The following is a 23422-nucleotide window of genomic DNA, read 5'->3' on the forward strand; positions in this document are numbered from 1 at the left end:
AAAAAGATAAATTTTAAGATCATTAGTGATAAGTCAGGAGATTAGAAAAATGCAGAAATAGCAATGTTGAAAGCAAAACCAATTCAAGAGGGAGAATATAGAAAAAAAGATAAAAAATGACAGTAAGACCTATTACAGAAATATAAAAACAGAAGAGACTAGCAAAAAAGTGAATTTGGCTCCATTAAGACTGGGGAATTAGGGAATAAGAAACATGAAAATGAGCAAAGAGTTTGCATCTGTCCTCATAGGAGAAGATACCAAAGTATCCCCATATAACAGAGGGAGAAATGGAGGGAGGAAGTTAAAACAAACAGTACTTCGCAAAAGGGAATGACTAAAATCTGACTTCTCATGGATCTGGTGGCATATATCTTTGGGTCCTTAGAGAAGCGGCTGTAGAGGTACTGGATGCTTGGGTCATAATCAAAGAATAGGAGAAAGTGAGGACTGCAGATGCTGGCGATCAGAGCTTAAAAATGTGTTGCTGGAAAAGCTGCATGGAGTCTGCACTGACCCTGCAAAACATCAATCCACCCAGACCCAGGACCCCACCCTTAACCCTGCATTTCCCATGGCTAATGTGCCTAGCCTGTACATCCCTTGACACTATAGGGCAATTTAGCATGGCCAATCCACCGAACCTGCACATCTTTGGATTGTGGGAGGAAACCGGAGCACCCAGTAGAAACCCACACAGACAGAGGGAGTATGCTCAAACTCCACACAGACAGTCACTTGGGGCTGGGAATCGAACCCAGGTCCCTGACACTGTGAGGGAGCAGTGCTAAACCCGAGTCACTGTGCTTCCAATATTCCAAACTTTCCTAGATTCTGGAAAGATCCTAATGGATTGGAAAACATATTCACTGTCACTTTCCAAAAAAGATGAGAGGTTAAAGAAATATTAATAGGGCAAATCAAAATATAATCAAGTAGACTAAACACATTTTATAAGACAATGCGTATGACAAGATAATTATAGCTACTTCAGCATGTCGCAACCAGACTGAATAAAAGCTAAGCAGTGAATTTCAAACACTGTATTTCCAAAGGGCATTTAATAATGTCTCTGATTGCACAACAGCTCATGCGTTAGGGATATGTTGGTAAACTCAGTGCTATAGGGATCGCGGCAACTAATTCAGGATGAAGGGTCTGGGTTTATTATAGACATATCTGCAGATGATACAAAATAAGTTGTGAAAGAAAGGGGAGGGGAACAAAGCAGCTGCAAAAGGATTTATAAAGGTTGGCAAAGATTTTGTAGATGGAGTATAATTCAAGAACAGTGAGGCTGTTTTGTTAGGAAGTACGAAACACTAATACTATTTAATTGGAGAAAGAATACAGAACGCTGTGGCACAGATCGCTCTGGGAGTCATCATAGTAAATTAACTTGCAGATACAGCAAGTACCTGGGAAGAAAAATGCTGGATTTTAGTTTCAAGGGGGATGAAGTGCAAAAGTAAGGAGGCTTTGCAACAAATGCACACAACACTGGTGAGACCAGAATAGATATCCTTATTCCGGATGCAGTTCAGAAAAGGTCTACTAGATTGCTTCTGGGGATAAGAGGCTGTTTTCATGGGGAAACGTTCATCAGATTGGACTTATGACCATTAGAATCAGGAGAATGTCAAATGATCTGACTGAAAGATACAAGATTCCGAGGAGGCATGACAGAGTAGGCGTTGGGAAGTTGGTTTCGCACACTGGGGACCCTAAAATGACTATTCAAATCAGAGATGAGGAGGGGTTTCTTTTCTCAGAGGATCATGAATCTTGAGAATTCTCTACCATAAGGAGAGGGAGTCTGGTTTTCATTTTTCAAAACTGAGGTAAGTAGTTTCTTCAACTTCATCAAGACACATAGGTCAAGGTATGTCGGTAACACGTAGGAGACTAGAGTTGAGAGTCAAGTTTAGATCAATCAAGATCATATTGGAATAGCAGAGCACACTCAAGGAGCTAAGTGGCCAAATCCTATTTCTTGTATTCTTATTTGAGCTTATTTAGTTATCTGTGTAATTTTAGCACAAAAAAACTCAGCTAGCTCAAAAACAACACCCTAATATGGGAAAATATTGGATTGATGAAATTTTAAGGAAATCATAATTGGTAGGAAGTCCAAAATAGAAAGTAAACAGCATTAAACTGATCACATAATCCCTCATTTGCTTCTTCCAAAATGGATGATCAGATGTCTGAATAAAGGACATTACTTTACAAGACGAGAGGAGAGCGCGACCGAGCGGAGAGCGCGACCGAGCGGAGACGAGTGGAGAGCGCGTGACTGAGAGATAGACCAAGTGAGAGAGAGACACAGACCGAGAGACAGAGACAGAGACAAAAATACATAGTGATACAGTGAGAAAGACAGTGAGATGTGATAGTGTGGAAAAAAAAAGAGAAGGGGAGGGACGCACATAGGTGCAAAAAGGGGTTGAGGTGCACACACAGCTACAGTCAGATAATAGGATTGAATTTTATATCATACTTTTTATCTAATAAACTGCCCCAATGCACTTTACAGGAAAGTTATCAAACAAAATTTGAGACTAAGCTACGCACAAGGAGAAATTACAGCAGATGACTAAAAGTGTGATGCAATGATCTTTAAGCAATGTACTCAAGAGGAAAGAGCCGTGGAGGTTCAGTGAATTGACTGTGGAGCTTGGGATTCGGGCATCTTAAGGCGCTGCCACCAATTAAGGAGGGATTAAATTTAGGAATACTCAAGAGAAGGCACATCTACTGAAACATCTTCTGGACAGCTCGAAGGGCAGATAACTTTTTCCACCCACCTAAAGTACACACATTTTACCCTTTGTTGTAGAAAGATAAGAAAGGTTTGACTTGTGTAGTTCAGTTCAAAACCACAGGATAGTACTAAGTACTTTAAATCAATTAAGTACTTTTGAAAGTCTAATCATTTTTGTAATACAGAAATGTGCTTATGTTATAAACATTATTACCAAATGTATACACTAACCTGGATAAAGGAAGAAATCAGTAGCATAAAAATATCAAGAAATTATTTGACTAAACAGCTTGGTCCCTCGGTTCAATCCAAGAAGAAGTTGCTGATTTTTAATGAATATTTAATTCAGCAACTTAAGAGTTAAGTGATTATTTCAGTCAAAGATTTCGTGTCATCAATGTTTAAAGCACTGATGTGTCACAATTTGAGGTGTCACTGTGACAGATGCCAGTTTGATGCACAATGATGCAATAGTGGGACCCTCCCCCTCTAGAATTTTGCTAAAGCATGCAGACAATTTTCCAAAATCAACAAATATGGATGAGTGACCTTAAACAGCTCGAAGAGGTCTTCCAGTTCTTTAGGGCCGAACATCACTTCCTGAGATACAACCCGCAGCTGAATCACACAAAGGGTTCACAATGTTAAATACAGCACAAGATTCAATACATCATATTCAAACCAGACTGCAATATCACTGTCGAACACACCACTTAATATTTCATCAGTAAAAACCAAGGATATTTATTTATGAAATATCTAAATTACATAAACAGGCTATTTATAATGTGCCAAATATATGACCAAATAAGAATGTCAAAAAAATTAACATTATTCTGAAACATCTGACTTTCTGCTCTTAATATGCATTCAAGTAGAATGTAGCAGGTTAAGGTAATCACTTTGCTGTTGTGGTTATCTCCTGAATCAATTAGTGATAGATCTAAAAACTTGTAATAAAATGATCTCCTCAAAAATAAGTCAGAGATCAAAACTGGAAATAAAGAGGTACCATTGAACATTGCGAAGAGTGATACCAATTCTGATAATAAAAGTAAAGATTTTATTGCATCAGGTAGACCTGCAAATAATCCATATAAATTAACCAAATTAACATAATTGTTCTCATTTAAATAAAGGGATATAAATCACACCATGGTTCTACATTTTTTGTCCTTAATCTTTATATCTTTGTATGTAAAAGCTGCCCGGTAATTGAGCACCTCCTAAGTATTTAACAGGTTACATAGAACATAGAACAGTACAGCCCTCTATGTTGTGCCAACAATTTATCCTACTCTTAAGATTAAACTAAACTGTACACCCTTCACTTTACTATCATCCATGTGCCTATCCAAGAGTTGCTGAAATGTCCCTAATGTATCTGACTCTATCACCACTGGCAGTGCATTCCACACAACCACCACAGTGTAAAGAACCAACCTCTGACGTTTCCCCTAAACCTTCTTCCAATCACCTTAAAATTATGCCCCCTCATGATAGACATTTCTGCTCTGGGAAAAAGTCTCTGACTATTCACTACCTACGCCTCTCATCATCTTGTACACCTCTAACATCATCCTGTACACCTCTAGCAAGTCACTTCTCACCCTTCTTCACTCCGATGAAAAAAGCTTTAGTTCCCTCAACCTTTCTTCATCAGCAATGCTCTCCAGTCCAGGCAGCAGCCTGGTAAATCTCCTCTACACCATCTCCAAAACTTCCATATCCTTCCTACAAATGAGGCGACCAGAACTGAACACAATATTCCAAGTGTGGTCTATATAGAGCTGCAGCATAACCTCGCGCTTCTTAAACTCAATCCCTCACTAATGAAAGTCATCACACCATACGGCTTCTTAACAACCCTATCAACTTGGGTGGCAAATCTGAGGGATGTGTGGACGTGGACCTAAAGATCCCTCTGTTCCTCCACACCACCAAGAATCCTGACTTTAACCTGCATTCTGAATCTATTTCGACCTTCCAAAATGAATCGCTTCACACTTTTCCAGGTCGAACCGCATCTGCCGCTTCTCAGCCCAGTTCTGCATCCTGTCAATGTCCCTTTGTAACCTACAACAACCCTCCACACTATCCACCACACCACCAATCTTTGTGACATCGGCAAACATACGAACTCACCCTTTCACTTCCTCATCAAAGTCATTCATAAAAATCACAACGAGAAGAGGTCCCAGAACAGATCCCTGCGGAACACCACTGGTCTCAGACCTCCAGGCTGAATACTTCCAATCTACGACCAGCCTGTCTTCTATAGACCAGCCAATTCTGCATCCAGACTACTTCCCCTGTATCCTATGCCTCCTTACTTTCTGAATGAGTCTACCATGGGGAACCTTATCAAATGCCTTGCTAAAATCCATGTACACTACCTCCACTACGCTACCTTCATCAATGTGTTCAGTTACATCCTCAAAGTCGTCAATAAGGCTTGTGAGGCATGACCTGCCCCTCAAAACCATGTTGACCATCTCTAATCAAGCTATGGTTTTCCAAGTAATCATATACCCTGACTCTCAGAAACCTCTTCAGTAATTTGCCCACCACAGATGTAAGACTGACTGGTCTGTAATTCCCAGGATTATCCCTATACCCTTTCTTGAACAAGGAAACAACATTTGCCACTCTCCAATCACTTGGCACTACTCCAGTGGATAGTAAGAAGATAAAGATCATTGCCAAAGGCGCAACAATCTCTTCCCTCGGTTCCTGTAGTAACCTTGGGTATATCCCGCCTGGCCCAGGGGACTTATCTATCTTTATGTTTTCAAAATTTTCAGCACATCCTCCTTCTCAACATCAACCTGTTCAAACACATCAGCCTGTTTCAAGCTTTGTTCACAAATGTGAAGATCCCTCTCAGTAGTGAGCACTGAAGCAAAGTATTCATTAAGAACCTCCCCGACCTCCTCCAACTCCAGGCACATGTTCCCTCCACTATCCCTGATTGGCCCGACCCTCACTCTGGCAATCCTCTTGCTCCTCACATAAGTGCAGAATGCCATAGGGTTTCCTTACTCCAACCCGCTAAAGCTTTTTCATGCCCCCTTCCAGCTCTTCCAAGTCCATTCTTCAGTTCCTTCCTGGCTGCCTTGTAATTCTCTAAAGCCCTGTCTGATCCTTGCCTCCTCAGCCTTAAGTAAGCTTCCTCCTTCCTCTTGACTAGGTATTCCACATCCTGTGTCACCCACTGTTCTTTCAACCTACCATCCCTTCCTTGCCTCAGTGGGATGAACCTGTCCAGCACTATCAGCAAGTGCTCCTGAAATAACGTCCACATTTCTGTCATGCATTTCCCGGAGAACATTTGTTCCCAAATTATGAGCACTATTTCCTGCATAATAGCATTATAATACCCCCACCCCAATTAAATACTTTGTCATACTGTGTGCTCCTATACCTCTCCACGACTATAGTATAAGGTCAGGGAGTTGTGATCACTGTCACCAAAATGCTCTCCCTCCGAGAGATGTGACACCTGCCCTGATTCGTTGCCAAGCAGCAATTCCCCTCTCCTCTAGTTGGCCTACCTACATATTGAGTCAGGAACCGTTCCTGGACACATCTGATTAAAAACAGCTCCAATCAAACTATTTGAACTCAGGCGGTTCCATTCTGAAGATGTGTAGTTCAGGTGCATTGACTATGCTAAATTGCCCATAGTGTTCAGGGATGTGTAGGTTAGGTGCATTCGTCAGAGGTAAATGCCGAGTAATCAGGTAGGGGAATAGGTCTAGCTGGAATACTTTTTGGAGGATCAGTGTGGACTTGTTGGGCCAAAATGGCCTGTTTCCAAACCATAAGGATTCTAGAATTCTATGACTATTAGCGAAGTTAAAGTCACCCATGACAACAACACTGTTACTTCTGCATCTTTCCAAAATCTGCCTCCCAATCTGTTGCTCTTTGTGTATCTGCTGCTATTGGAGGATCTGTAGAAAATTCCCAATAAAATGACAGCTCTTTTCCTGTTTCAGACTTTCACCCATACTGACTCTGTAGACAAACCCTCCTCGACAACCTCCTTTCTGCAGCTGTGATACTATCCCTGATTGCCAATGCCACACCCCATCTTTTACCTCCACTCCATTCCTTTTGAAACATCTAAACTTTGGAACATCCAAAACCATTCCTGCTCCTGTGATATCCAAGTCTCCATAATGGGCACAACATCAGAGTTCCAAGTACTGATCCATGCTCTAAGTTCATCACTCTTATTCCTGATATTTCCTGTGTTAAAATAGACATTTCAACCCAACACACTGATTACAGACAGAAATACACACTTTGGGATCTCAATATTAACTTCTAGTCCTAGTGCAGAGCCAACATGATAGAGAGAACAAGGTGGCTAAGCAAAGTGAACTTCAATAATTTTCCCATACACAGGGAGAGGAAGTTAGAATGCCCATAAACTACTTTCATGCATCATCCAGTTAAAGAACAGGTCTGGGACAGACCTCCGGTCTAAGTGACTTTCTATTCTGCATTCAAAAGAATTGCATATTGGAATTAATACAAACAACTTTGTAAATCATTGGCAAGTATTTGACTTACTAGCTCATGATTATTTGGGTCTGAAAATAGTTTGTTTTTGACTTTACAAATAATACACTTGAGGGTAAGTAGGTCAGCAAACGTCAAAAAGTGTTTGCATCAAAACAAAGTCAAATTCCCTAAGGCCCAACAAAAACTTCCATTAACCACACAAGATGCAAGTATTCAATGGGTTGTTCACTTATTCAAAGATCAAGTCCAACTTACCACATTCTGTCTTGTAGTGTCTTCTAGAGTCTGAATCACGTATAGCCTGTTCCTACGCCGCATACTCTCAACTTCCATTGACTGAATGTCACCATATTTCTGCAAAAATAGAAAATAAATTCAGCTTCCAATAATTGATTGATGATTTACTGACTATAAGCTTGGAAGGTCTCTAACATATGACTCATTAGGCACTTTTTACAGCCTCACTGACTATTTTTCTTTTTGATGGGAGGGGATGATGTCAGAGAAATCAGATGGATCAAGTGTAGAAAGATTCTAGATTCAGGGATTGCATAGCCTTGTTAATATTTTTGTATATTAACATCAGAAAGCATCAGTCTTATTCACCAACCTCATAAGATTCTGCAATAAGTTCAGTTATGTCCACTTTAGTTTGAGGTTCCTCATTGTCACTGCCTACAGGGGGGTGATGAGCCATTGGTGGTAAAGGGCTGTCCTTGTTAGTGACATTATCAAAAAACCTGCAAGGAAATTCAATATTGCTATTGAGAAAGGTATTAAAATGACAGCCAACCACTGAAGGACAAGCAGAACTTTCGAAGTAAACATACTAATTAAATCTTACAACAAAGTATATTGGATTAGTTCTACAACTATGCTTTCAAAGTACATTTAAACATACAAGGTTAGAATTTTATTAATCATACAAGTTTAGCACTGTGGCCATGGAAGAGAGAACTAATTTTGGGTTCAACTTCAACAAGATCTAATTTGACTTTTGGGCAACTGAGTCAGTGTTCACTCGATGTCCATATCGAAACACAGAAGATAAGAGTAGACTATTCGTCCTCTTGAGCCTGCTCTGTCATTCATTCTGATCATGATCAATCATAGAGCTCAATACCCTAATCCTTAGATATCCCTTGATTCCTTTAGCCACAAAAGATATATTCACTTCCTCATTGAAAAGTTTTGGCTTCAACCAGTTTGGTAGAGAATTCCACAGACTCACCACTCTCTGGGTGATGAAATTTCTCACCCCAGTCCAAAAAGCCTTTATCCTTAAACTGTGTCCCCTGGTGCCAGACTCCCCCACCATCAGGAACATCCTTCCAGCATTTCCTGTCTGGTCCTGTTCGAATTCTATAGGTTTCTATGTGATCCCCGTTCATTCTTCTGAACTGTAGTGAATACAATCTTAACTGACTCAACCGCTCATGAGTCCTGCCATCCCAGGAATTAATTTCGAGAACTTTTGCTGCACTCCCTTAATAGCAAGAACTCCTTCTTCACATTAGGAGACCAAAACTGCAGGCTACACTTCAAGTCTGGCCTTACCAATACCTTGTACAACTGCAACAAGACCTGCATTATGACAGTAAACCAGCTCCCATGACTCCTTTTAAACCTAGCAATTTGACTTGAATTTGTCAGATTGGAGACCTCAAGAGTAGGGCAAACGCTACCAGCAAATTACCTTGTAAAGTTGGGGTGAATGCCCAGAACAGTTGAAGCCGAAACTGGAAAAAACATTGATTTATATATATGCAGACAGATATCTATTTGTATCTCTCAAAACCGCAATATGTAAGTATATCCTTGTCACACTAAGTATACAGTCCTTCAAGTACAGGCAGTTTAGGACAACCAGTAGTAGGAGGATGTAATTATAAGTTCCCTCAAGAGGTAAAATAAATGTAGAGATCAAGGTTGAATTTAGTGGAGGGGACAGTGGACCTATCCAATGGCTGCAGAGCTTCTAACAACCATGTTGTGGTCTTTTCAAGTTCCCTGACCCAATTCAATGCAACTTATCTGATTGGCAATAGGGTCTAAACCTTTTACATCTCCCAGTTAAGAAAGAGATAAGAAGAACTGAGGCTTGAGAGTCTTTGGACATCTCTTCCTCAGACAGTAGTGTAGGCAATGTGACTGAACACTTTAGGGTAGAGGTAGATAGATTCTTGACCAGCAAGGGAGTCCTATTATTCCTACTGCTAGTTTGAATGCTCTGGGCTTAATCTGAAAGGGAAGGACAATCCGAGAGGACAACTAGGATTTCCACCTTGCATCCTTCTGTCCCATTATACACTTCCTATCCCATCTCTGGACAGCATCATATTCCAATGGACAGAATATGGAATTTTAAAAATATAAAAGAATAAATATATTTCAAAATAGGGAACAAATTACATTTGTGGCCAATTCCAACTGCCCTCCTTCCCATGCTTCAATAACCTTTCACCTAAAGATTAGGCTACATCCTGATTCCTTGAGCGAGTGTACATGTCTGACTGCAGATGTTTAAATGCTACCAACTGAGAAATTCTGAAAAAAAAATTAAAAATCAAGAGTCATACTTGTTTAAGATGGTCACTGCTTCAGCATCATCTTTGCAGAGCAGCAGTTTGTCCATGTTATAATCTAGGACTGCCAGGCCCAGCTGCAGGATTGCCTTAATACCATCATAGAAAAAGCAATCCACGACGTTTACCGCACTTTCAATGGGCAATACAGAAATGAAGATGGTGAGAAACCAGGACAAGGAGACAGATGAAAAGAAAGTCATGTCTGTCATGTGTTCAGTCAACTGAGGAAGGTAACTCCGAATAAATTCTTCAAAAACTGCTTGATCCACTAGAGCACCTGTTAAAATGAGAATACATAAGTAAAAGATGACTTTTCTGAACTTCACATTGTCTTTCTGCAGTTTAATTGGAAACTGGCTCAAAATACCTGGATACTCATTCAAACATTTTGAAATGCAAATTAGGTCAAATCAATAAGTGACAGACAGCTCATTCACTTGGTGAGACAAAGAGGCATAAACCATGAAATGAAGGGAAAATAGCTTTTGAAAAAGGGGTTTTAGGATTTTCTTTGTCAATCAGAACCATGACAAATCAATTTGCATACATCATGCGAACACTGGAGCAAGCATTTTACCTCTGCAATGATGACTGCAGCAAAGCTACAGAACTAAAAAGTGACAACATACCGAGAAAAAAAAGATCAATATTCTATTAAGAAAAGCTTTGGAAAAAAGTAGTAGAACCAGAGCAGGTTAAAAAAGGTTAAAATAAAAGCAAAATTCATTGTATAATGAAAATCTGAAATAAAAAAGAAAAATGCTGGAAACATTCAGCAGGTTCAGCAATAATCATGAAGAGAGAGAAAGAGTTCACAGTTCAAGTCAAGAAAGACCCTTCTCCAGTTTAGTGCAATTAATTTGCTGCAATCCATTTTCCAGACTTGAATAGAATTAAAGCTGGGCTGGTAAGATGAAAGTCATTAATTGGAAAAGTACTAACAGCTTAGGATACATCGAGAGTTGAGTGGGATGTACTTTATCACAGAGGTCGCGAAAGTGAAGATTATGGCAAAAATACTAGAGTTAATCTTCTAAGAAAGCAGGTATGAATTATAGAGTCAGAGATGTACAGCGGGGAAAACAGACCCTTCAGTCCAACACGTCCATGCTGACCAGATATTCCAACCCAATCTAGTCCCAACTGCCAGCAACCGGTCCATATCCCTCCAAACCCTTCCTATTCATATACCCATCCAAATGCCTCTTAAATGTTGCAATTGTACCAGCCTCCACCACTTCCTCTGGCAGCTCATTCCATACCCGTACCACCCTCTGTGTGAAAAAGTTGCCCCTTAGGTCTCCTTTATATCTTTCCCCCCCTCACCCTGAACATATGCCCTCTAGTTCTGGACTCCCCCACCCCAGGGAAAAGACTTTGTCTATTTGCACCTCTTGATTTTATAAACTCTATGAGGCATCCCTCAGCCTCCAATGCTCCAGGGTCAATGGGGTTTAAGCCACAGAATAGATTTACAGCACAGAGGATCTATTTCAATCTTAAATACGGTGAATTCATAACATTTCAAGAAGGCTCATCTTCACTTTTTGAAACAATATTTTTATAACAATGCAACTAATGTTCAAAAAAATCTCCTCCCCACTTGGTCCTGTGACATGGAGTAAGGAAGTGAACGTATTGTAGTAAACGCTGTCGACAACATACAAATAGGCGAAAAGTTACATTTCAAGAGGGATGCAAACAGTTTGCAGAGAAAAAAAAATCCAAAGAACAGCAGATGCTAGAAATCAGAATCAAAAACAAAATCAGGAATTGTGAGAAAAACTCAGCAGGGGATGTTGTGAGACTTGAAAGGGTTCAGAAAAGATTTACAGGGATTAAGCCAGGGTTGGAGGGTTTGAGCTATAGGGAGAGGCTGAATACGCTGGGGCTGTTTTGCCTGGAGCGTCAGGGGTTGAAAGGTGACCTGAAAGAGGTTCGCAAAATCATGAGGGACAAGGATAGGGTGAATAATCAAGGTCTTTTCCCTGGGGTCGGGGAGTCCAGAACTAGGGGGCATAGGTTTAGGGTGAGAGGGGAAAGATATAAGAGAGACCTAAGGGACAACGTTTTCACACAGAGCATGGTGCGTGTGTGGAATGAGCAGCCAGAGGCTGGTACAACAACAACAACATTACAGAGGTATCTGGATGGGTATATGAATAGGAAGGGTTGAGGGGGATATGGGCCAAGTGCTGGCAAAATGGAACTGGATTAGGTTAACTGGTCGGCATGGACAAGTTGGGTTTGTTTCTGTGCTGTATGTCTTCATGACTCTATGACTGTTTGTTTTAGTTTACAGAAATATTGATGGTTAAATATGTTGGCAAAAAGTTGAAAAATGAACTACAATATGGAAAAATGTGAAGTTGATCATTTTGTAAGGGAGGACAAAAGAACAGATTATTATTTAAATGGAGAGAAACAGCAGAAAGCTTCAATACAAAGCAAACTGAGGTATTCTTACATGAAATGAAAAGCTGGCACACAGATGCAGCAGGTAATCAGGAAGACTAATGGAATGTTGGCCCTTACACTCCAACTCCCTCAAAATAAGAGTAGGGAACTAAGTCTTGCTACAATTGTACAAACTGCTGGTGAGACCATATCTGGAGAATTAAGATAAGTTTTGGTGCTATTATTTAAGCAAAGATATTATTTCGTTGGAGGCGGTTCTGAGAAAGTTTAATAAGATGATGGAGGGATTGTTTTATGAACAAAGATTAAACAGATTAGAACTCTACTCATTGGATTTTAGAAGAATGTCAGGTGATCTAATTGTAACATGTCAGATTCTTAAAGGGCTTGACAGGGTAAATGCCAAGAGGATGTTTCCTCTTTAAAGGTTGTCTCGGACCAAAAGTCATAGCGTCATAAAGATCAAGCACCAATTTCAAAGTGAGAGGAGGCGGAATTTCTTCTGAGGGTTGAGTGCCTTTGGAATTCCTAGCCACAGAGAGCTGTGGAGACAGAATCATTGTTTATGTTTAAGGCAGAGATAGATTCTTCAACAGTAGGGGAATCAAGGGTTATGGGGTCAATGCAGGAAAGTGGACATGACAAATGTTGGATCAGCCATGATCTGAATGAATGGCAGAGGAGGCTTGAAAAGCTGAATGGCTAACTCCTGTTCCCCTTTCTTATGGGCTTACGATCTAATAATGATTAAGGAATGCAAAAACCAAATGCTTACAGTGAGAAGTTGAGAGATAATGAGGCAGAGTTCAAAGATTTTGAATTCAACCAATTACTATGTTCGCCTCAACAGGGTTTCCTGAATATTACGTTTCTACCACCCCCGAACAATCTGCCCGACATATGTTGTATCATCATTTTGAAGTTGCATAAACACAGCTCAAGTCATCTGACATGATATATGAAGTGTTATATAAAATGAGCATATGTAAAAAATACAATTGATAGAAAGCCAATACTGAATGTGGCAGTTTCCCTATTTCAGCTGTGCATTTGAATAACAAACCCACTACATTTCCCTCTGCTGAATCAATTACCTTTAAGAGATGAAAGATTTTAATAATATCATTACATGAATTTTTGGGCAAGTTTTCAAAATAAAACAAACTCTGCGCTACTGAAATTATTGGTAAAGTAAAATTTAATCTGAAGCTAAGTCACAAATCAACAATTAAATTAGCTACTGTTAGGACTCTGAATCTGACTGAACTAAAAAAAATGTACTTTGAGATACACAAAAACTAATTTTTCATTAATTTATCATTGAAACATATTGTGTTCAAACCAAATTTATTGAGAAAGCATTCAATAATGGATATAAAATTTCACATAAAAGTAAAATCTTCCAAAAAATATCATGGGAATATTTCATTGTAGATTTTTTTTGAATTGCAATTCAAGCGGAGCTAGTTATTGGTAAGAATTTCAGACAAGGACAATGAAATAATTGGACAAAGTATTGGAAGCAAACTCTAATTCACAGTATTAACCCTTCAAAATTATTGGTGCTGTATTTCCATAAAAGTAAAGATATTCAGAATTTGCATACCTGACAATCATTACAGGAGGTCAGTGTCATAACATTGGCACATTATCCAAACACACAACTGAACTGGGGAGAACTACCACATTTAACTTGAGGAAACGGCTACTAAACTTCCAAAATATCAACAGAGTGTATGGCAGGCAGATTGTTTGGGGTGATGGAATTATGAGTTCGGAAAACGAACAGGAATTCAGATGGAAGCCAATTGTCAAGACAATTATCAAGCATTTGTTATTATGAAATAGGCCTCTTAAGATGTAACGCATTGAAACCCATACGGAGCTAACAATAATACATTAGCCATTTCTGAGAAGGCATGTATTCCAAAGAGTACCTGATACCAAACTTCACTGTCTTGTGACCACAACACTGACCTGAGCATCTTCAGGATCTGGGCTGAGAGGACATAACCAGGAAACAGTGAACAGAAGCAGAGTTATTCTTGGGAGGAAGAAAATGAGTAGTTATCCCTAGGGACAGATCAGGTGCAATATGCCCTTGCGCTGGACAGAATTTGACACAGATGCACAGAAAGTAGATCTGTGCTGATCTAAAGGAACCAAGACACTTTAATAGACAATGTGCTGACAAAAGGACAGCTCTTAAAAATTTAATTCTGAACTAAATGGGGTAGCAGTGAATTAGTACTCATCAATACAAACAAGTTTCCAGTACCAGCAATTAGAGTTCTCAATCTTTGGTAGGTTTCAACATGCTGACCCATATAAGGCAGCATTTCAGTATTTTTTAAATGCAAATGAGCTGGTGCATGAATCACTGATGAAAGACATACTATATGAACATGCTCATCTGTAATACAGCTGCTATGATAAATTCTAATTTGTACCCACACTCTGGGGTGCCAATGTCAAAAGGATTTTGCTGGGTCTTATTTGCTCTCTATTTGGTTGCTGCCTCAGGGGGACAGAATTGGACTTTAGTATTATTATACAACATTAAGCAAGGTTACTTATTATTTTAAATGCTTTCAGTGAGAAGGATAATATAGTATGCTACCATGACACCAGTTCAAAAACTTGAACTTTACACAAAATTCCACAATAGACCAGTGTTTTGAATAAAATGGCAGACTATCTCCCAATGTAATCCGTGCAGCAAGGATGGGAGCCTTTCAGCAAGCTTTCGGCAATATTTGGTCGAACATGAGCAGCAAAATCACTAGGAAAATGGACCTAGCAGATTAAAAAGTTTGAGTTTTACACACAGACTAGATGTAACAACAACTTGCATTCAGAAGTGTAGTAAAGTCGTGGGTTGTGGTAGATGTAGATCTTATGGAGTGCTTTCAAAGAGAGAGCAATGAAGAGGATTTAGGCACACAGCAGCTGAAGGCATGGACACCCATGGTGGAGTGATGAGAACTGCAAAGTATAAAAGGCTTGAATTGGAAGAGTCCAAAGACATTATAGATTGCAGAGCTGGAGAAGGATACATGGATAAAGAAGTGAAACCATGGAAGGATTTAAGCATGAAGATGAGAAATTTTATAATTGAGATCTTGCTAAACAGAGTTCTGAAGCAGGTTAACTGACAGAGGGGAAATGGGCAATTGGAACTTGATTTGAGAGTTATGAGAAGGACAACAGATTTGTGCATGAGTTCATGTTGGCAGATTTGGATGATGGAAGGCTGGTCAGGAGCACACAAACAGTTTAACTTAGAGACAACAAATGAGCTGAGGCAATGGTGAAAGATGACACAAAGAACAGACCCTCTGCAAAATGTTAATAACACTTCCATGTACCAACATGACATACATAATTTCCGCAGGAGCTGCTGACTGGGCTGAAATCCTACATAATGTGGAAGGTGAAAAATGACGAAAAGTTAAAAAATCTCCAGTATGGCTCTGACAATAAATCCTCTAACTTAGTCCAAACTTCTCAAGGATGCTTTTGGACTATGGAGAAATATTCACGCGTACATAAACCCAGTGGCTTTCAATACATATGTCTTTGAATTGTGACCTGGCTGTACTGATGTGACCATGTCCGAAATGCAGGAACACAAGCTTTTAATCACCTGCAGCAAAATAGGTCTTTAAACGAGGTGTTCATTCAATGAAAATTCACTTCCCAAAACAAAACCTGTTTCATAATGATGTGATTAACTAACGTTAACACTGGACAAGTCACATCCTGGAGTTAATCCTGCATGATTGATCCTAACTTCATGTAGTATTGAAGCTGCATTAGCACATATGCGCTGTGCATCGCTTAAATACACACATGCACATTTAAACAGCTTCAGGGCATGGCCTGAGGGAGTGAGCATGGCACAGGAACCAGGGTAGGGAACAAGATGAGAGCAGGAAGGGGCAGCAAAAGAAGTAGACCAGGAAGAGCAAAATGGGGCAGAGTGGGAGAGGGAAGGGGAACAAAAAGTGTGTGTGTGTGTGTGTGTGTGGGGGGGGGGGGGTGGAGCGGTTTAGTTAAAGACAGCAGGAATATGAGAGCATGAAGGTCGGGGGGAGTGAGAGTGGAATGCTGGATGGGAGGGAGGAAATGAGAGCAGGAAGGGGGTGAATAAGATAGGGAAGGAAGGGGCGACAACAAGAGTTGGGGGGGGTGGATCTTGAGAGCAGGGAGGGGGCAAAAAGAAAAAAAAGAGGTAGCAGGGTTTGGGGAGGGGAGCAATAAATGGGGCCTCTTGAGTCTTACATCTTCACATTCCGCCTCTAAACATAGTTTTAAAACAGAGCTTCCTTTCTGTATACATGCAGTTCAGCCTTTGAAAGTGACAAACATAAACCAAATGCGATGACCAATTGAACCTCAAATTGTGTACATGCGCATTTGCCTGCGGGTGTAGCTGCCAACAGACACTGTCTGTCTTTTTCTAAAAATACAGGAAGGTCAATTACGAAACAGATTCATGTAGGAGTCAGTCACTGTACTTCTAAAACGATTAAATAATGAAACAGAAACTACATTACAGTGGACAAAAATGTTACAGGCAATGCCCATCACCAGAGAAAATCTAACCTTCTCCCCATGGCATTCAATAGCACCACCATCACTGAATCTCACACTGTCAATATCTATTACCACCGACCAGTTTAAATATTCTTGTAGCAAGAGCAGGTCAGAGGTTAGGAATTCTGTGGTGAATTAACTCACTTCATGACTCCCCAAATTCTGTCCACTATTTCCAATGTAGAAATTAGGAATTTGATCAAATAATTTTCACTTGCTTGGATGAGGGAAGCTACAAAACCAGTTGAAAGGTTCATCACCATCCAGGACAAAGCATCCCATTTAATTTGTACCCCATCCAACATCAGGAACATCCACCTCCTTCACTACACTGGCATTGGTATTGAGTGTCATCCACAAGATGCTGCAATTCTCCAAGGACTCTCTGAAAACACCTTCCAAACACATTTCCTTTACCAGGACCAAGGCAGCAAATGTAGAGGTACACGACCACTTCTAAGTTCCTTGCAAACTCCATACAATCTTGACTTGAAACTATCATGGTTACTTCACTGTTGTTGGGTCAAAGTCTTGGGGCTCACTCTCTAACAGTACTGTGAGTGTTCCTGCTGTGGGCTACAACATTCCAAGAAAGCAGTTTGCCATCACCTCCTCCTGAGTAACTGAGCATGGACAATAAATACTGTCATAGCTAGGAATAGCCACATTCCTTTGAATGAATTAAAGGAAGCACATTATCATTTTTAACACAGCAACACATCAACAAACAGAATTTTCTGATACAGAAAGGTGCCGAGGCCAGAACATTGAACGTTTTCTTGAAGAATTAGATATTGTTCTTAGGGCGAAGGGAATCACAGCATATGGGGAGAAAGTGGGATGATCAGCCATGATCAGATTGAATGGTGGAGCAGGCTTGAAGGGCTGAACAGCCTCCTCCTGTCCCATTTTCTCTAATTAATAGCTATATAAATACCAAAACTCCCAGATGTACAAAAACTTTCACACCAATTTTGCTATTCTGCTTGAGTGTTGGAACCGGTTTCAATGTGGTCAATTCCTGCACACTCACTAGATGCTTTTGTTCAGCTGTCCTCTCTCCAAGAAACCGAAAACAAATTGCAAACTAAATACACTATTACTCTGACTTCAGAGAAAACACACAAGTTCCTTAAACTCAGGTTTCAGCAGTTTTGCAGGATCTCTAACTAGACAGTATGTAATCCTCCTGTCTTCACACTCTGCCACAACACATCCTAATCAAATTGTTTCTGTATTGTTCAGTCTGTAACTAGGCAACAGTAGAGATTCTGGATTAGTGGTGCTGGAAGACCACAGCAGTTCAGGCAGCATCCGAGCAGCAGTAAAATCGACATTTCGGGCAAAAGCCCTTCATCAGGAATACCAGAAGGGCTTTTGCCCGAAACGTCAATTTTACTGCTGCTTGGATGCTGCCTGAACTGCTGTGCTCTTCCAGCACCACTAATCCAGAATCTGGTTTCCAGCATCTGCAGTCATTGTTTTTACCCAACAGTACAGATTTTTTTTCTACTTGTTTTAACCATTGAAACCAATCTCTTCACCAGTGTTATAAAACCTCATTAAGGACGCATGCATACAAACAGGTTTCCAAACTCCTCAACACAGGTCACAAGAACAAATCTAAATTCACATCTCCATCAAAATACAAAACAGAAATTAAGCTTGAAGATATACATTGCTCCTAACACACAATCACAGAACTGTTATAGCGTAGGTGGCAGGCAGGAGGCTGGAAGAAGCACAGCAAGCCAGAAGTCCACGTTTCGGGTGCAACCCTTCTTCAGAGCTGGAGGTGATGCGGGGGGAGCTGCAGATAAAGGGGGACGTGGGGGCAGGGTGGTGAATTGGGGATAAGTGAAGACAGGTAGAGGGTACAACCTAGTTGGTCAATGGGAGGAATGAATCCGGTTGGTGGCAAGGAGCAGTGGAAGGGAGGGGGAGGGGGAGGGGATGGGAAGTTATTTGAAATTGGAGAACTCTATGTTGAGTCCTCCGGGCTGTAGGGTGCCCGGGCGGATGATAAGGTGTTGTTCCTCAAATAGGAGTTGTGGTTTGTTTTGGCAATGGGAGGAGGTCAAGGATGGTCATGTCAGAAAGGGAGTGATTGAGGGAATTGAAATGGGCAGTGACTGAGAGTCCAGTCGGCCCCTGTGGTCCTGGCTGCGAAGCTCAGTGAGCTGTTCCCTGAGTTTACATTCAGTCTCCCCAGTGTAGAAAGTACTACATTGGGAGCACCTGATGCACCTAGGTTGGAGGAGAGGCAGGTGAACCTCTGTCTCACCTGGAAGGATTGTTTGGGGCCCTGGGTGGAGGTGAGGGCGATGGTGTACTGGCAGATTTTACATCTTTTCCAGTTAAGAGGGGAAGGCACCTGGGGGTTTGGTAGTGGGGGATTGGAGGGAACATTCCTTGCAGAAGGCAGAGGGGTGGGGAGGGGAAGATCTGCTTGCTGGCGCAATCTATTTGGAGTTGGCCGAAGTGCTTGAGAATGATGTCTTGGATGCAGAGATTAGAGGGGGTGGGAGAGGTGGTAGCTAAGGACAAGGGACGCTGTCTTTATTGCGTTGATGGGGGGGTGCGTGGCGGGGGGTGGCCATTCCGCCCATGCTGTTGGCAGTGACTGTGAATGAGAGACAGGACTTGATGCTGTTCACCGCCCTACCCCCCTACAATCCCACAGATTATTTCTCACAATCGTTCAGAATAAGACAAGTGGAGCAGAGACACAAGACATTAGAGTAACTATAAGGAATACAACAATTTCCTTGTTTAATTTGAGGGGTTAGTGGACAAGTTAAAAATGGGAAGTAGAAAGGAATAGGAGGCAATACTCATTTGCTGGACATTTTGTTGGCAAAGTTGAAAATGTCTAACAGTTCCAAAAATTTCAAAGAAAATACAAGAGACAACTGGTTGTACAAATCTTTTTAAAAATTCACGAAATTAAATGACATGACAAATAAACTTTACTGTACATTGTGAAATTAGCAGAACACTCACAGAGCATTAATATTTTAAAATTCATGCTCAATAAGGTTATAAACAACAGTCCTGCATTCTTATGTCAGAGCTTCATTGGACAAATTGCAATTTGAAAGCAGGGCAACAATACTGCAGTGCTGAATCCCTGATGTGGAGGTGCCAGTGTTGGACTGGGGTGTACAAAGTTAAAAATCACACAACACCAGGTTATAGTCCAACAGGTTTAATTGGAAGAACTAGCTTTCAGAGCACTGCTCCTTCATCAGGTGATTGTCAAACACCTGATGAAGGAGCAGCGCTCCAAATGCTAGTGCTTCCAATTAAACCTGTTGGACTATAACCTGGTGTTGTGTGATTTTTAACTTTATGAATCACTGATGTTCCTATTCAGCGTCACAGAATTCCAACATAAAATCCTGTATACACCATCAGCATTAAAATCTTACCAATTATTCGGCGGTTGAAGTAATCTGGCAACATTCTTTCACACACAGCAACAAGCAACCAAAAGGCCTCTTCTTCTTTAGCATAAAGTAGTAAAACAGATGTCAAAATGTTCATCGCCTAGGCAAGTGAAGTGTAAGAAAAAAGATGCCATTACATCACAACCTACAATAACTTGTTATTAACAATATAACCTGCTCTTCCAGAAAAACCAAGAAGTGCATTTTACACAAGTCATTCAAGCATTACATCAAACCAGACTAATTATTGCACCAATTGAACAGGACAGAGTCAGACTGAGCAATGACGAGGGTATGGCAAGTTCATAGGTCTATAGAGTTCTGGAAGTTGACACTACTCAAAGCAAAAGTCATTGTTTTATTGCTACTCCAATCCCAACTTAAATACTCACTCCCTCTACCATCAATTCACACTCTCAGTACGACCGTCTACCAGATGTACAGAGGAAACTCAATTATCTGAACTTCAGATTATTTGAACAAGATTGCAAGGTCCGATGCTTGGCTGAACTGTGTTATCCAGCATTCAATTATGCGAACATTCGATTATCCAAACAAAATACTTTTTCATTCTCCCCCCAACCCGCCCACCCCCATGCCGTTCAGATAATCAAGGTTCCTCTTTATTATAGAAACTTCCTTTGATAGCATTTTCCAAACCCGTAACCCATATATAATTGAAGGCCAAAGGCAAAAGATGTATGGGAACCCCACCACCTGCAAAGGCCCAACTCAGCAACCTGGCTTGGGAACATATCGTCACTTCACTGCTGCTGGGAGAAAACTTAAACTAGAACTCCCTTCCTAATAACATTGTGGAAGAACAAAAACACATGGATTGTGGTTCCACAACTACCTGATGAAGAAGCAGCACGCCGAAGGCTAGTGTTTCCAAATAAACTTGTTGGACTTTAACCCGGTGTTGCGTGATTTTGAACTTAATATAATTTATGCATGGTTTCAAGTGTTATACTATAGCACACATTTATTTTGTATGAAAACTGAAGCAAATGAAGTGAAGGACTTGTAGTATGTGAAAGCTTTCTACTTTTCTACATGACTGCGTAATATTTATAACAAAGAATCAGGTTCTTGTTAAGACTGATGTCTTCAAGTTTAATAACAATGCTATCTACTTATAGGCTACAATATCACCGACTTACAAACAATCTGGGTTGTGTGCTTACTACTGCCTTTGCATTACACAACATAGCTGCACGACTCAAGACACTGCACTGCACAGAGAAAGTGAGTGATGACATCAACCATTATATATTTTTGCCTTTCAAGTGTCTTGAAAGTTGCAGTTTCTGGTCAGAAATCTACATCACAATACAACAAAAACTTCCTTATTTTAATTCCAGCAGAAACTGAACACATGAAAGCCTGCTATCCCAAACTGCTGAAAATATCTCAAGTTTCAATTTGCTTGATATGGAACATACGAGTCCCCGCAGACCCATTCCTGCTTTGGCACAGCAGGGAGAGCCAGGATTAGGAACTACTTTCACATGTAATTGAAACTCCGCAATTCATTAATGAACAGTTCTAGTAAGAGTGTCCTACTTATGGGACTCTGGCTTGCAGAATTACTTCAGTGGGTGGAATCTCATCCAGGTCTAACTACCCCTCAAAATAGCATTACTGAAGCCAGGATAAGTGATCAATTATCAACAATACAGTATTGCAGGAAAGCATAGCTCAGGCATCAGATTAATGAAGCTGCAACAAAGGGCTAATTTGGCTGAAATTTCCAGGCACAGCACCTTTACCCCTTCAAAGAATCCCATTTGCTGAAAATAATGGACACAGTAAAATAGGAGCCTTAAACATTTTAAATATATACATTCAGTCTAAGGCAAAATTCGCAAGCTACCGCACGAAATGGTATTTTATGCAGGAAAAACTGTTCGAAGAGTTAAAAAAACTAAAATTTCCTCCCCCTCAATTACTCGCTGCTGCTCCCAAAATCTGCAGTCAACAGGTTGAGCCTCAAACTAAATACTAGCAAGAGGAAGTTCAAAGCTTTCTTTGCATATGGTTGACTTGATATTACAAAAGAAGCCTGCCTGAAAATATTAAAATTTAAAATGATAAGCATTCATGAACCGTGTAGCAGTAACGTAGCTACTTCAAACCTGACAGTAGCCTATTTTAGGATTTCTGGAAGCATAGGCTGTGAGAACTCTCCTCAGTGCAGAGATGCCTGTATCACTTTGAAATGCTGGGTGCTCAGGCAATGAGCGATGCAGATCACGTTCTATTTCATCAGTTGCCAAGGAACATGTGCCCATCGACCTTTCCACTAACTCAGTATAATAGCCGGGATGAGAAGCCATATCATTATTTGCACCTGTGAGTTGACAAACATACATGTTATGTTGCCGTGGGCCAGAATGAGCCACGTAGCATTAGATACTACATTCATAATACATGAATTGCAGTACTAAGTTTTCCTACTGTTTTGTTGAACTGAAACAGAATGCTCTTTATTAAAGAAAAATTGTGTCAGTCGAAATAATTCTAGAAAAACATAATAGTCTGATATAATAGTCTATCCAAAAGGAAGTAAATTCACTAACACTTTTGAATTTTTAGTTCGAATGATAAAGTATTACAACATTTCCGTCATGATTTCTAGATTTTTCAGAATTGGTCACTAAAGAACACTTCAGCCAATTGTCCTGAATGCACTGCAGATAACAGGTCATCACTAAAAATATTTAACACAAAATTTGTGCGAAGTTTACCCTCCGATATTTACATGAAGGTGGTGGGCAGCATATGAACATACTAATTAGGAGTATTTAGCTTCTGGAGCCAACTCTGCCATTCAATAAAAACATAGCTGATCTGCTGGTTTCGAAGGCTACCGCCATTGCTGGGAATGGAGAGTATTATTCCATTGCTTAACAAGAATCTATCCACTTCACTTTCAAAATATTCTATGACCCAGTATTCATCACATTCTAAAGTAGAGAGCTTAAAACCTTGCAGCCCTCAGGGAAACTCTTCTCACCTTTATAGGATTCTGGATAGTCTAAGATGGAGGACATGAAAAATTTCTGGCT

The 23422-nt window shown here is 40.4% G+C and overlaps 1 protein-coding gene across 2 annotated transcripts in view; it reads right to left on the bottom strand.

Moving 5' to 3' along the window:
- tbc1d8b (TBC1 domain family member 8B) overlaps positions 1-23422 on the bottom strand; it is an 87753-nt gene that overhangs the window by 16105 nt on the left and 48226 nt on the right. For both annotated transcript variants that reach the window (XM_072595566.1, XM_072595565.1), the window contains exons 10-15: positions 22490-22704; positions 20334-20451; positions 9877-10162; positions 7908-8037; positions 7553-7651; positions 3314-3382 (exon numbers count right to left, since the gene is read on the bottom strand). In XM_072595566.1, the coding sequence (XP_072451667.1) occupies positions 3314-3382; positions 7553-7651; positions 7908-8037; positions 9877-10162; positions 20334-20451; positions 22490-22704 (917 nt within the window). The remainder of the gene's footprint in view (positions 1-3313; positions 3383-7552; positions 7652-7907; positions 8038-9876; positions 10163-20333; positions 20452-22489; positions 22705-23422) is intronic.

The sequence above is a fragment of the Chiloscyllium punctatum genome, chromosome 25 (genome assembly GCF_047496795.1).
Source record: "Chiloscyllium punctatum isolate Juve2018m chromosome 25, sChiPun1.3, whole genome shotgun sequence".
Lineage (NCBI taxonomy): Eukaryota > Metazoa > Chordata > Chondrichthyes > Orectolobiformes > Hemiscylliidae > Chiloscyllium > Chiloscyllium punctatum.